The sequence below is a fragment of the Rutidosis leptorrhynchoides genome, chromosome 10 (genome assembly GCF_046630445.1).
Source record: "Rutidosis leptorrhynchoides isolate AG116_Rl617_1_P2 chromosome 10, CSIRO_AGI_Rlap_v1, whole genome shotgun sequence".
Taxonomy (NCBI): Eukaryota; Viridiplantae; Streptophyta; class Magnoliopsida; order Asterales; family Asteraceae; genus Rutidosis; species Rutidosis leptorrhynchoides.
In genome coordinates, this window is record NC_092342.1 from 317910310 (window position 1) to 317923737 (window position 13428).

The following is a 13428-nucleotide window of genomic DNA, read 5'->3' on the forward strand; positions in this document are numbered from 1 at the left end:
ACATTTATATTTATGTTATTTAAGTTATATATGGTCGGTTATACCACCTGAATTATATTTCTGTAATCTAACTTTTACTAACTTCACTAACATTTATATTTATGTTATTTAAGTTATATATGGTCGGTTATACCACCTGAATTATATTTCTGTAATCTAACTTTTACTAACTTCACTAACATTTATATTTATGTTATTTAAGTTATATATCGTCGGTTATACCACCTGAATTATATTTCTGTAATCTAACTTTTACTAACTTCACTAACATTTATATTTATGTTATTTAAGTTATATATGGTCGGTTATACCACCTGAATTATATTTTCTGTAATCTAACTCTTATTAACTTCACTAACATTTATATTTATGTTAATAAGACCTCATGATTGTACGCAACACGTCATTTGACAACACGGTACTTTATGTACGCAACACGTCATTTGACAACACGGTACCATGGGTCGAGATTAATTCCGATCAATACGAATACGACGGGGTCTTTATATGTTATCTAACATTTATGATTACTTATGCAATTAATCATTATTTATTTCATGCATACTAATGTTTATTCTTAAATTTATAATTTTAAAAGTTAAAATAAAAAATAGTTTGTATTTTTATTAAAAGTAAATCTTAAAAGTTAAAATAAGAAAAAGTAGTTTGTACTTTTATTAAAAGTAAATCTTAAAAGTTAAAATACAAAAAGTAGTTTGTATTTTTATTAAAAGTAAATCTTAAAAGTTAAAATAAGAAAAAGTAGTTTGTATTTTTATTAAAAGTATATCTTAAAAGTTAAAGTAAGAAAAAAAAGGGATGGTAAAATGGAATAGTTTTTTGTCAAAAATGAAGTATTGAAAATGAAGTGGTCTCCTTCTATAACTAAAAAAAATATATATATACTTTTATCAAATGAATTTTTTTGTGGCCGACAATTTCAAACACGAGTCCGTGTTTAGTTTATCAAGAATATCTCTTGCTTTGGTGAAAGGTCACGATCACGATATCAGGTGTTGTGAAAGAATTAAAAAATTGGTCAAGTGGCCTTTTAAAAACTAGAAAAAAAATTTAAACAAAAAGTTTTTTTTATATATTTATAATTTACGGGTAACGTAAAAAAAAGGAAGTTTTTTTTTTAAAAAAAAAAAAACAAAGAAAGTGTTTAAATGAGTTTTACAGAAAGGGGGAAAGCAAAGTAAAAAAAAACTTTTTTCCAAACAAAGGTAAATGAAAGTAGGACTTAATACAAGAAAAAAGTAAACATCTCCTAGACGTGATAAAATCTATCAATGATAAGTATTAGACTTGATGAGCTAAATGTGACAAAAATGTTTCAACATGTCTTATGTTAATTTTCTAAAATAAGTTATTATTATTCCGAGTTTAACACATATACATATGTTAATTAAAAACAACCTTTTTGTTCTTATGTAGTGTTGGGTTGCAATTTTGGTTGTATGCCATAATTCCATCCAGTAGAGTGACAATAGAAAACTTTTGATGATAATCAATAAAAAACTTTTTTCCAAACTTGTCAAATGTTTTGTTAAAAACGTGACCGTTGAAAAAAGGAGGTTGAATAATAAAACTTAAAAAACAAATTATTTTTTTAAGAGTGTGCATCAAAATGGCCCGTTTAATAATGGGGAGTAAAAATATAGTCAAATTGTTTCAACGAACAAGGGTTCAATTGGATGTCTCTTAAAAAAAATCCGCGGGTACGGGTGATGGATCCAATGGATCCGCATCCACGACCCGCGGGTGCTATCCCTAATTGTGACAAGTACAAATCAACTAAAAGTCTAAAAAATAAATGCTCTTATAGGGATCAAATGTTCACAATAATTGCCTAAGCTAGATATGAAACAAATAGTTCATAAAAAAAAAAAAAAAGTCGTTGTGCGTTTTCGGGATGATAGCCGAAATACACTTACAAAAGTAGGTCAGCCGTCAATTCTTTATGGCCATATCAACGTAGATCAATAAAATCATTTATGGTTTTGATAAAAGATTAATTAAAAATTAATTGTTTTTTGGTCTTGGATTCTCGGTAACAAAAGCAAAGGTTGTTTTTGGTTGCCACAACAAACAAGACAGAGGTTGTTGACTTTTGTTGTTAAACATGGCACAAGTGAACAATAACAATAGATTATTGTTTTTGAAAAGAATAATGATGCGTTAATTTTATTGTATAAAATAAAATTAAAGAAAATGGTTTTCATTGATGACTATGAACAAACGCAAACAAAGTGTTTGTGGTATTTGGTGATTAAAAAAAAAAGTGCATCTAAAGCTTCTACTGAAAATAATATGCATCTAAAGCTTCTACTGAAAATTAATGTGCAAGGTACAACGTATAACTATATGGTTAAATTCATTTGAGCCTTCGGAGTCACAAGTATATGATGTATATATATATTACTCAATTAACAAAATAGTAAATCTAAATTAATTCATATGAATAGTAAAACGAAATTAATTAATTTACTATTCACATAAAAAAGCGCATATGATAAAAAGCGCATCGCATATGATAAGCGCATATGATAAAAAGCGAATATGATGAAAAGCACAACGCATATGATGAAAATCGCATATGATTAAAAGCGCATATGGTGAAAAACACAGCGCATATGATTAAAAGCGTATATGGTGAAAAGGATATATGATAAAAAAAACACATATGGTGATTTATAAAATAAAAAAAAACACATATGGTGATTAATGGAAAGTACATATGGTGATTAATGAAAAGTATATTGTGAAAAAGAATCACAAATGTTTCTTGAAAGAATTCAAGGTAAGATATATGAACCAATTCATCCATCATGTGAACCATTTTGATATTTCATGGTTCTAATAGACGCATCTAGCGAATGGTCTCATATTTGTATGTTATCAAGCCGTAATATGGCATTTGCAAAGTTTCTTGCACAAATTATTAAATTGAGAACACATTATTCTGATTACACCATTAAAAGGATGAGACTTGATAATGCTGGTGAGTTAACATCTCAAGCATTTAATGATCATTATATATCTACAGGGATTGTTGTTGAACATCCAGTTGCTCATGTGCATACACAAAATTGGTTTAGCTGAATCAATAGATAAACGCTTACAGCTAATAACTAGACAATTGATAATGAGTACAAATCTCTCAATATTTATATGTGGACATGTAAATTTACATGCTGCGACATTAATTCGCATTATACCATGTGGAAGTCGTAAATATTTTCACTTAATACTTGATTTTGGCCAAGAGCCAAATATTTTCTACCTTAAAACATTGGTTGTGCAGTGTATGTTCCAATTGTATCACCACAACACAATAAAATGGTTCTTCAAAGAAAGATGATAATATATTTTGGATATAAAACATCTTCAATCATAAGATATATTGAACCCATGATGGGTGATGTTTTTACAGCACGTTTTGCTGATTGTCATTTTAATAAAACATTGTTTCCTAGATTAGGGGGAGAAATAAAAATAAAAAATAAAATGATGCTTCATGATGTGAACATCAATTAAGGTATATTGAACTCGCACAAAAGAATGTGAAACGAAAGTTCAAAAATAATGCATATGCAAGAACTTGCAAATTAATTACTTTATGCATTTACAGATATAAAAAAGTGACTAAATCATATATACCAGCGATAAATGCTCCAGCTCGAACTGAAATTCCAAAAGCTGGCAATAATGTCACTGTTGAGTCTTTGCCACGCATCAAACGTGGAAGATCAATTGGTTCCGAAGATAAAAATCCTCAAAAAAGAAAATCAGCTGATAATGAGGTAAGAGAAAGTGTTCAAGAAGAACCACAAATCAATATTCCTTCTGCAGAGGATATTGATAAATGTAAATACTAAAATTGCGATAAATTATGCAATATTATGGAACCGAAATGAAACTAAAATCTCTATGAGATATTTTCTTATAATGTTACAATGACATCATGAATAAAGATGATGATCTGGAACTAAAATCTGTCATTGAATATACAAAATGGACATGATTGAGCTCAATGGAAAGGAGCAATAAGAGCTGAATTAGAATCGCTCGATAAAAGAAAAGTTTTCGGATCAATCGTTATCACTTTTAAAGATGTGAAACGTATGGGATACAAATGAATTTTTATCCGAAAAGAAATGTGCAAATGAAGTTACAAGGCAAAACTAGACTTGTAACTCAATATTTCCCACAAAGACCAGAAATGAATTAGGAGGAAAAATTATCCTCCTGTAATGGATACAATTACTTATTAGATACTTAATCAACCTGGTAGTTATTTAAATGCATCTCATGAATGTTGTTACTACTTATCTGTATGGATCACTTAATAGTGATATATATGAATATACCTAAAGGGTTAAGGTATCATAAGCATCTAATGTAAAACTCAAGGGAATATATTCCATTAAATCACAAAGATTTCTAAGTGGGTTTATACAAACGGGACGTATGTGGTATAACCGATTAAATGACTACTTGATAAAAAAAGGGTATAAATATAAACTTATTTTGCACGTATGTTTTATAAAAACAATGTTCGGATATGAGATCGTAGTTGTTTATGTCAATGTTCTTAACATCATATGAACAAATAAAGAGATCTATGAAATCATTCAACTTCTAAAGAATTATTTTGAAATGAAAGATCTTGAAAAAACCAAGTATTACCTTGGATTGCAAATTGAGCATATGCCTAATGGTTTACTTGTACATCAAATAACTTATACCGAAAAGATTTTAAAACATTTTTTTTAAAAACAAACTCATTGTTGTTAGATCACTCAATATTGACACTGATCTATTTCATCCCTGCGAAGATCATGAAAATTTTAACAGATCGGAAGTTCTATATTTTAGTGCAATTGAGGTTCTTATGTATCTTATAGATTATACAAGATCTGACATTTCTTTTGCAGTTAATTTGTTGACAAGGTTCAGCTCAGCCCCTACCAAAAGACATTGGAATGGGATCAAACAAATAGTTTGATACCTTCGGGGAACTACTGATTTATAATTATTTTATTCTAACAACTCGAAACAAGATTTGTTTGGTTATACAGATGCAGATTATTTATCCGATCTACATAAAGCTAAATCTCAAACTGGATATGTATTCCTAAATGGAGGAACCGCAATATCATGACGTTCTCAAAACAAACACTTGTTGCAACATCATCAAATCATGCCGAAGTGATTGCATTACATGAAGCTACTCGGGAATGATTTTAGTTAAGATCAATGATACAAATCATTATTGATTCTTGTGGACTAGAACGCTATAAAAGCGTAACAACTATCTATGAAGATAATACAGCTTACATAATACAAATGAAAGAAGAGTATCAAAAATGACAGAACAAAACATAAATGCTGACGAGGCGCTAAAGCTATAAACGGTCTTAACGGTCATAAGTTTGATGGAAAAGAATGGTATATTGGTAAGGCTCAGAAAAAGACTGAAAGGGAATAGGAACTGAAACAACGGTTTGAACAAACCATGAAGGAGACTGTAGACAAATCACGAGGGCCAAACTTGTACATAAAAGATTTAGATGATACAGTTTCAGATGAAAACCTCAGATTTTTCTCATATACTCAAGATATCGTAAAAGACAACCAGATTAAAATGAGATACGTTCAATCAACAACTCTGCTGATCTTTATACCAAAGCACTACTAACTGCTATTTTCAGAACACACGTTCATAATATTGGCATGAGGCATGTTCAGAAGATGTAACAACTCAGGCGTTGCCTACTTGAGGGGGAGTCAACTTTATGCTGCACTCTTTTTCCCTTAGCTAAAGTTTTATCCCAATGAGTTTTCTTTAGCAAGGTTTTTAACGAGGCAGTACTAGTTATTCTCTAATAAAATTGTCATCCAAGGGGGAGTGTTATAAAATATCTAGATTGTGTTATAAAATATCTAGATTGGATGTTAATTTTATTATTATTATATTTCTTGCATAGTAATATTTTATACTATAAATAGACATGTATGGTAACCATTTAAGGTGCACCATTTCTCTTGAAATATCAATATCAATATTTCTTCTCTCATTCTTCTCTCTTTTTCTCTCTTTGTTCTTATAACCATTAAAGGTAGTTATAAGCCTACTGAATTATAACAATATAAACTTTATGTACATTTCCATGTTTTTGTATCTTCTCGCGTTCATTTTTGTATAGTTTTAGATCTCTTCGTGTGGTTGTAAATTGGGTCTTTGACCCCTCCTCGTTGTATCTCTTTGTTTTTTAATAAAATTTGTTGGCTTTTTAAAAAAAAAAAAAAAAAAAACCTTTATGCTTAAGAAATTCCCTACTTTTGGTTGAGGGTAACGACACAAATGAAAGAAAACAAAAAAAACAAGTGACTGATTTTATTTGATACCAGTAATAGTTTAAAAGCAAATAAATTAAAGACAAAAACGTGTTTGTGTGGCTATAAATATCCACTAGGATCACTCCTCAGCTTGATCCCTCATCCTTCCCTGATTTTTCTTTTTCTTTGATAACAACTTACATAAAATAGAATAGATTTAGATTAATTAAATAGAGTACTACATACATATATATAATACCTCCATGGCTAAATCTTGGTTTCCCACCACAAGCTACAACATAAACATAGATTTTGCTGCTGCTGCTGATGCACCTGATGGTAATTCATCAATCGAATCTAAAGCTGTGGGGTTGAAGATACTTATGAATTCCAAATCCAAATCTAACAATCATTCCAAACCAATCATTTTCCAAAGGAATCAAATTTTACCGCCATCATCATCATCATCATCATCATCATCATCATCATATTCATCACCTATTTTCACTACTACGGCTTGTTATGACAATAACAATCGAATTCCAGCAGCTACTTGTTTTTTGAAATTTTGTTTTCTTTGTCACAAACATCTTTCTCCTAACAAAAACATTTACATGTACAGGTATTCATCACATCAGCTGATCAGCATATATACCTCACCAGGGGCGGAACATAGTGTTAGGAGGTATCCGCCCTACACTCCCAGGATTTAACGTAAAAAAAAAAAAAAATCACAAAAAAAAAAAAAAAAAAAAAAAATCTTTACCAAAGAATAAAAGGTCTTTTTTAGTGTAGGACAATGAAAAATTTAATAAATTTTTACATCTGTCACATCTATCTCGATTCAAGTTCAACCACTGACGTCGCTGTTTAATTTTTAATTGGAGTAGTTTCTGTTTCATAATTAATTACTACCTGATATTTATAAAGTAACTGATCAATTTGTATCGTATGCAGAGGGGATCAAGGTTTTTGTAGTGAAGAGTGTAGAAGCAGACAGATATATATAGATGATGTCGAACAACTAGAAATCAAGATAATACAATCACGTAGTAATACAACTGGACATATTAAGGGTCGACGACTACTAGACTACAACCGCAAGCATCTAACCCCACCATCAATACTCGACACACCATCGCCTCCTGTATTTTCATAGCCACCGAGGCATGCGTGTTTCATTATATTTTACATATCCATTTTTATGTGTAGATTTATTACGAGATCAATTCGATCAAATTGATGAAACGTACTATATATATATTCCTTTTCTAGAATATATATAAGATTTACGATTTGTTCTCAAGTTTGGCTTTGTTCGCTAGTTTTATTCTAGTGAAAGGAACTCAAGTGGATAGAAAATAAAAAGAATTAGTGTTCCTAAATTATTTTGAAGAGAATGAAAATGAAGCTGATGTATTATTTAGTCTAGTTATCCTTTCAAATCTTTCTCTCAAATTGAAAGAAATTTTTCCTTTTCTTTCATTTTATTTCTTTTCGATCTCAAAGAATCTCGGGAATATAAGTGGAGTGAAATGAAATGAAAAGAAAAGAAAAGAAAATAAAGTGTATGAAAAAAGAAGAAGAGTAAACTACTATAAAAAAAACACAAGATATCACAAATTCTTCAATCATAGGAAATATAAGTTTTATTAATCAATCAAAACGGTAAACCACAATCAGTCTTCAACCGATACACAAATAAGTCACAATCCTTATTACAAACAGTAGAACGAAAAGAAGATCAAAACACTCTTAATCGTATCAAAATGATACAATTAACTCACTAACTGTTAGGGTTAAACAACAAAACAGGAGAGAAAACCAAAACAAATGTATGAATAATGAATGTGTATTAAAACAGACTATATATGTACATATATCCAAATATTTACACAATAATCTCTGAAGAAATTGAAGCTCGGCAACGGGAGAATGCAACAAATAGACAGCAACACTTTAGCACCTTCAACATGAAAAACTTATAAAACAGACACCAAACTTCTATAAACTGCACAAAAACACCTTAAGTTAGAAATTTAACATAAACAAGGATTTGATTGAAATGTTATATATAAATTTAACAGCTACAAACTTAATATTCGTGTTTCTTGTCTGAGAGGCAAAGAAATGAAAGTTAGTCAAAAATGTGTTCCATAGTTATAGAACTATTGGAAGGAAATTAGTAATTATACAAATTTAATCTATATTTATATTAATAAATAGTTCAATGTCTTACTACACATATTCTCTTAAAAACTTAACCAACGAAACTAAAACATGGTCTTCTTTTACTCTTCGTACTATTACCTTTTTAACAGATCTAGGGTTTATCCATCGTTCTCGTCCTTTAGCAAGCGCCAACGACATCTCGTCGGTGGTCCGGCGCATTTTTTTACGCGCTTTTCCGTCTCTTCCTTCCTCCACCCATCTCATTCGGATTAGTTTCTTGTACGGCGGTTTGTGAACTTTACGGCTAGCGACCTTCTATGGTAGTCAGGTGAAGGCGGCGAAAGTCATAGATTTTCTCTTAGTCAAACTATAACACCCCGCCAAATACTATATAGCGACGTGTTAATCATTCGGTCCCATAGTAACGGTGACGCCCTCTATATGAGACGTTTTCAAAAGTATTCGCATATATTATTTAAAAAGTTTGAGTTAAAAGAAAGTCTCAGTAAACCGTAACAACCACAAGTAATGCAGTAAGAATAAGTAGCATTAAAGTTTAAAAACTAAATGCGAATAAATAGATGTCTGCAAATAAAAGCTGAACTCCAGCTATAATGTATGCAACCTCTATCACTCAGCAGAAGCTAGTGTCTTGGGATCTGAGAATAAACATTCAAAACAGGTAAACATAATGTTGGTGAATCCACAGGTTTAAATAAACCAAAAGTAAATTATTAGACCACGAGATTTCATAACAAAAGCATCTTAAAAGTATATACATCTTATGAGCACTTGAACTACGAACCTTAACACCACGTGTAGTATCCTACGCGATTTCATTTACCCTATATTAGTATACACTTGCTTTCATGTACAATGTATGAAGTAACATGCACCACAGTATGTAGGGTGAGGCTGTCAAACCTAACAAATATGTCCATATAATTCGCGCTTACATAATCGTATTCAAGCTAAGGGCTTTATGAGCAGTAACTGATATGTTTAAAAGTTTAGTAATTGTGTAGAATGTGTAAAACGGTTTAAAGCAACATGTATTCTCATCCCAAAAGTAAGAGTTTAAAATGGGACTGTGAACTCACCTTTAGCACAACAAGCAAACACCAAACGTGAATAGCAAGTAGTATGACCTCGACCGTGTACTCAACCTAGAGAACATTTATAGGTTAATAAGTTTCTATCAAGTAAGTCGGGTCATAGTGTAAACAAATTCTATTGCCCGAGGTCGACACGCAAAAGTCAACGAAAGTCAATGCAAATCAACGCAAGTCAAACACAGTCACCATGGTCAATAAAAGTCAACCATATTAGAATAATACTCTAGTTGGTCAAATAGTCAAATATAGGTCAACCAGTAAAGTCTTGACTTCAGATTAGCGTTTTCAGTGTTTCTTGTCATTTTCAATAACTGTGCATGCAATCAGTACTCAAACAGACAAACATAAATCACAAACCAATTTACATGGCAAGTTGATACGTTTCCTGTAGATTAGCCTATTAGCTTTATAAATATTTGTGACACGCTATCTAACGATTTACAGAAGTACAGTTATAGCATAGATAATACATAACAGTTTCAGCACGCGCGTCAGATTTGAAAAATTCATAACTAATTCTAGAAAAATCATAAAAATGTAAACCATTAGGGATAATTTAGCTAACAAGTCAAATTTTAAAGTAAAGAGATGAGGTCAGTTGGTGTAGCCAATTGGTGCAGTTTATTCATGGAAGTCAGACTAGCAGTTTTCAATAGCAATTCATAAACACGTTTTTGTACTACGCATTTATACTACATAACAAATCAAATCATGTTACCGCCAATAAGAGAGTCTTCCTATACATGTTATAAATCATTTTTCAGAAGATCATGTCAATCCATCTTACCAATTTATCACTATCACAAAATATAAAAGGTCAAATCAGTTTTTATAAAACATGTTTTGTTCATAACTTAAGTTTCATAAATCGAAAACACGCAATATCTAGAAAACACGCAATATCTAGATGAAAACTTATTGTATTTTCACAAGGATTACATTTATAAACATTTCATAACCTAGTTCCAGCTCATGCATTTCCAAAAAATCAAAATCACATATGAAATTCATACCGATATCATTTTAATCTTAACTTTCGATCCATAAATCGAAAACATGTGATATCTAAACGAAAAGTAAATAAATTTTCAAGAATATTCAATTATACACATTTCATAACCAGAAAATATCATGATCATAACAGTAGAATACATAACCAATTCTAAATTTCACCAAAAGTTCTCAAACGGACAAATTATCGACTAAAATCAAGCATACAATCAAGGACTCGAGCACTTGACTAATTTACATTTTCAATACATATGAAAATCTGAAATAAAAGGTTAGGGTTTGAAAAGTTATACCCCAGATCAATCAATAGGTTATACCACTACGTAGCGGAGAAGGAAATGAACAATTAATCCCAAAAGCAAGCAAGCAAATGAGCAATTATTGAGAGTTATTGACGGAGATAAAGATGTTGATGGTGATAGGGCTTTGGGATCAGTTGTTCGATCGTGAACAAGGAAGTAGGGAACGATTATGTTTTCTAATTTGTTGAACAAGGGAATTAATTAGGTTTAAGTTTGAGTTATTAACATAAGGTCCAAAATTTAAATTAAATGGGCACCCATGAAAGGGTTTGGCCGAATGGCCCATATGGGGTGTTCCTTGGGCTTATTTTAACTAGTTAGTTTAGTTATTGTGTAGCCCGTTAGGTGTCGTTAACCGAAATCGAAAACCGAAACGTTAACCGAACGTTTAACGAATTTCTAGAGTTATTAATTAGAAAATTCTATATAAATAAAATAATTCTAAAAATAAATAATGATATAAATTAAAAATTAAAAAATTAATTATCGTGCGTTGTGTTGTCTTAAAAGACGTTTTCCCGGTACCGTACGTTTTCTATGTACTTCTTAACCGAAGCATGTTTTTCTTGAATATGTTTCACATATTAAACTAGTATTCTCTAAGTACTAAGTATGAATTCAAGTAATAAAGGAGAATTCAAGTAATGATCGTTAAAATACTTAATATAAAGTTAACAAAAATTAATGGAGGAAGCAGGGTTGTTACACAAACGACAAAAAACGGGTGTCATTTAGTACATAAGAGTAATGTGGAATTGTTTAGATGTTTGATAAAGATACCAAAGTCGTCCAGAAATTAGTTTCTAGAAAGATCACAACAGTTTTGGTTTATTGGACTATGTTTAATCCATTTAATCGTTGAACAAAGAGAGGGAGGACTTCCTCTACTCTTAGAGTGTGTCACTCTGTATGGAGAAATAACTTCTCTTTATTCTAGGATAGAAGAATGATTGTCTACATATCACCTCCCTCATACCCTACGTATGTAGGATTGGATTTTGTTGTTATTGTGGACTACGTTTAGTCTAGCACCAACCCATTATGTTACACCTTTGGCCCATTTTACTTTATTTCTTACTTTTTTGCTTCGTTGGTTATTCATTTATACCCCATATTGTGTAAGACCCTAATATTGATTGTACATAGAGTATTTATGGTGTACTTAAGTAGGTGAAGCGTGGAACGAATTATTAAACTGGCAGGCTGTTCTGACCTCTGTGCGCGCCGCGCACCCCATCTGGGAAAGTTTTCCTGTTTCGTTTTAATTAGAGTTTAATGAGGGGCTTTTTGGTATTTTCACTTGAGGACGAATCTGAGAGCTTATCAGTTGGTTTGGATCCAATTTTGGATCACTTTCACATCCATTCAACACTCTCATCCATTCTTAGAGAGAGAGAGAGAGAGAGAGAGAGTTCTAGAGAGAGAATTGGGGTTTTGGAGAAGAAGAAGCTCGAATTGATCAAAAGCTCGAGTGTTAAAGTTGTTCACCTCGTTCCTAGCTATGTTTTGGTTATTGTGGTAAGTTCTAACTCCGAATTTCATTGTTTAATTTTGATATTCAAGTTAGGGTTTGAACTTAAATTGTTGAGAAACCCATTTAAACTCATGAAGTGAGTTTAATGTTGCTAGTAATCGGGTTTATTGTTGTTGTTGGTGGGTTTTGGGTTGGAAACCGACTTGGCCGTGATTTAGGTCTTGGAATTGGGTTTAATCACTAGGTTTGGTGATTATGGAAGTGTTAGAACCCATTTTAGTGTATTTGAAAGACTAATTTTGAATTGAGTCAAAATTAGTGTTTATGGGTGATTTTGAGAATGATAAGTGTTTAACACTTGTGTTTGGGTTTGATTGGCGTATTAGGACCATTTTCACTTGTGTTAGTGATTATTGGTTAGTTTGGGCGCGGTTTGTGCTTGGAAGTGCAATTGGTCGAAATTGCACTAAGTGTCATTTTGAGATGGTTTGTAAATCCACTCTAAGTGTGTTACTTGTATTGCGATTTTGGAATAGGTACATTACATCGGCGAGTTGCGGATTATTCGATTGCATTCATCAAGGCGACAAGGTGAGTGTTAATATCCTATATGCATATGTATGTGTAGGATGGGTGCGGGTCGGGGGAAGTGGTTCTCGATTATAGAGCTCACTTCACATATAGGTGGATTTGATGGACTTGTGTAATAGGTCCAATTGGCACGGTTGTGCGTTTTGGTTGACCACCTTTGGCGAGGTGCACACTTTGTGTGTACGTTATCACATATGCTTGTGATGTGGATTATACAACCCCAATGGCGAAGGGTTGGTATTGAGTTATGATTGGAGAAGTGGATCACTTGTGGATGCGGATTCACGATGACTCGTGTAGTTCGGTCATCTTATAGAGGTAGTGATCTCGTGTGGTTGCGGATTTACTAAGTCTCGTGTAGTTCGGCCAACCTCGATGTTGTTGTGGTAATGAAGATAGTAGTCTCGTGTGGATGCGG

The 13428-nt window shown here is 31.8% G+C and overlaps 1 protein-coding gene across 2 annotated transcripts; it reads left to right on the forward strand.

The window, feature by feature from the left end:
- The first annotated feature begins 6525 nt into the window (after nt 1-6525).
- On the forward strand, nt 6526-7695 carry LOC139873542 (FCS-Like Zinc finger 17-like). Of its 2 annotated transcripts, XM_071861465.1 has the most exons (3): nt 6526-6811; nt 6899-6967; nt 7303-7695. In XM_071861465.1, the coding sequence occupies exons 1-3, from the start codon at nt 6609-6611 to the stop codon at nt 7502-7504; spliced, it is 474 nt and encodes a 157-aa protein (XP_071717566.1). In that variant the 5' UTR covers nt 6526-6608; the 3' UTR covers nt 7505-7695. The 2 variants fall into 2 exon arrangements, 1 of the variants encoding a protein (XP_071717566.1); XR_011767374.1 differs by lacking the exon at nt 6526-6811 and having other exon boundaries at nt 6876-7030; nt 7303-7434.
- The last annotated feature ends 5733 nt before the right edge of the window (nt 7696-13428 follow it).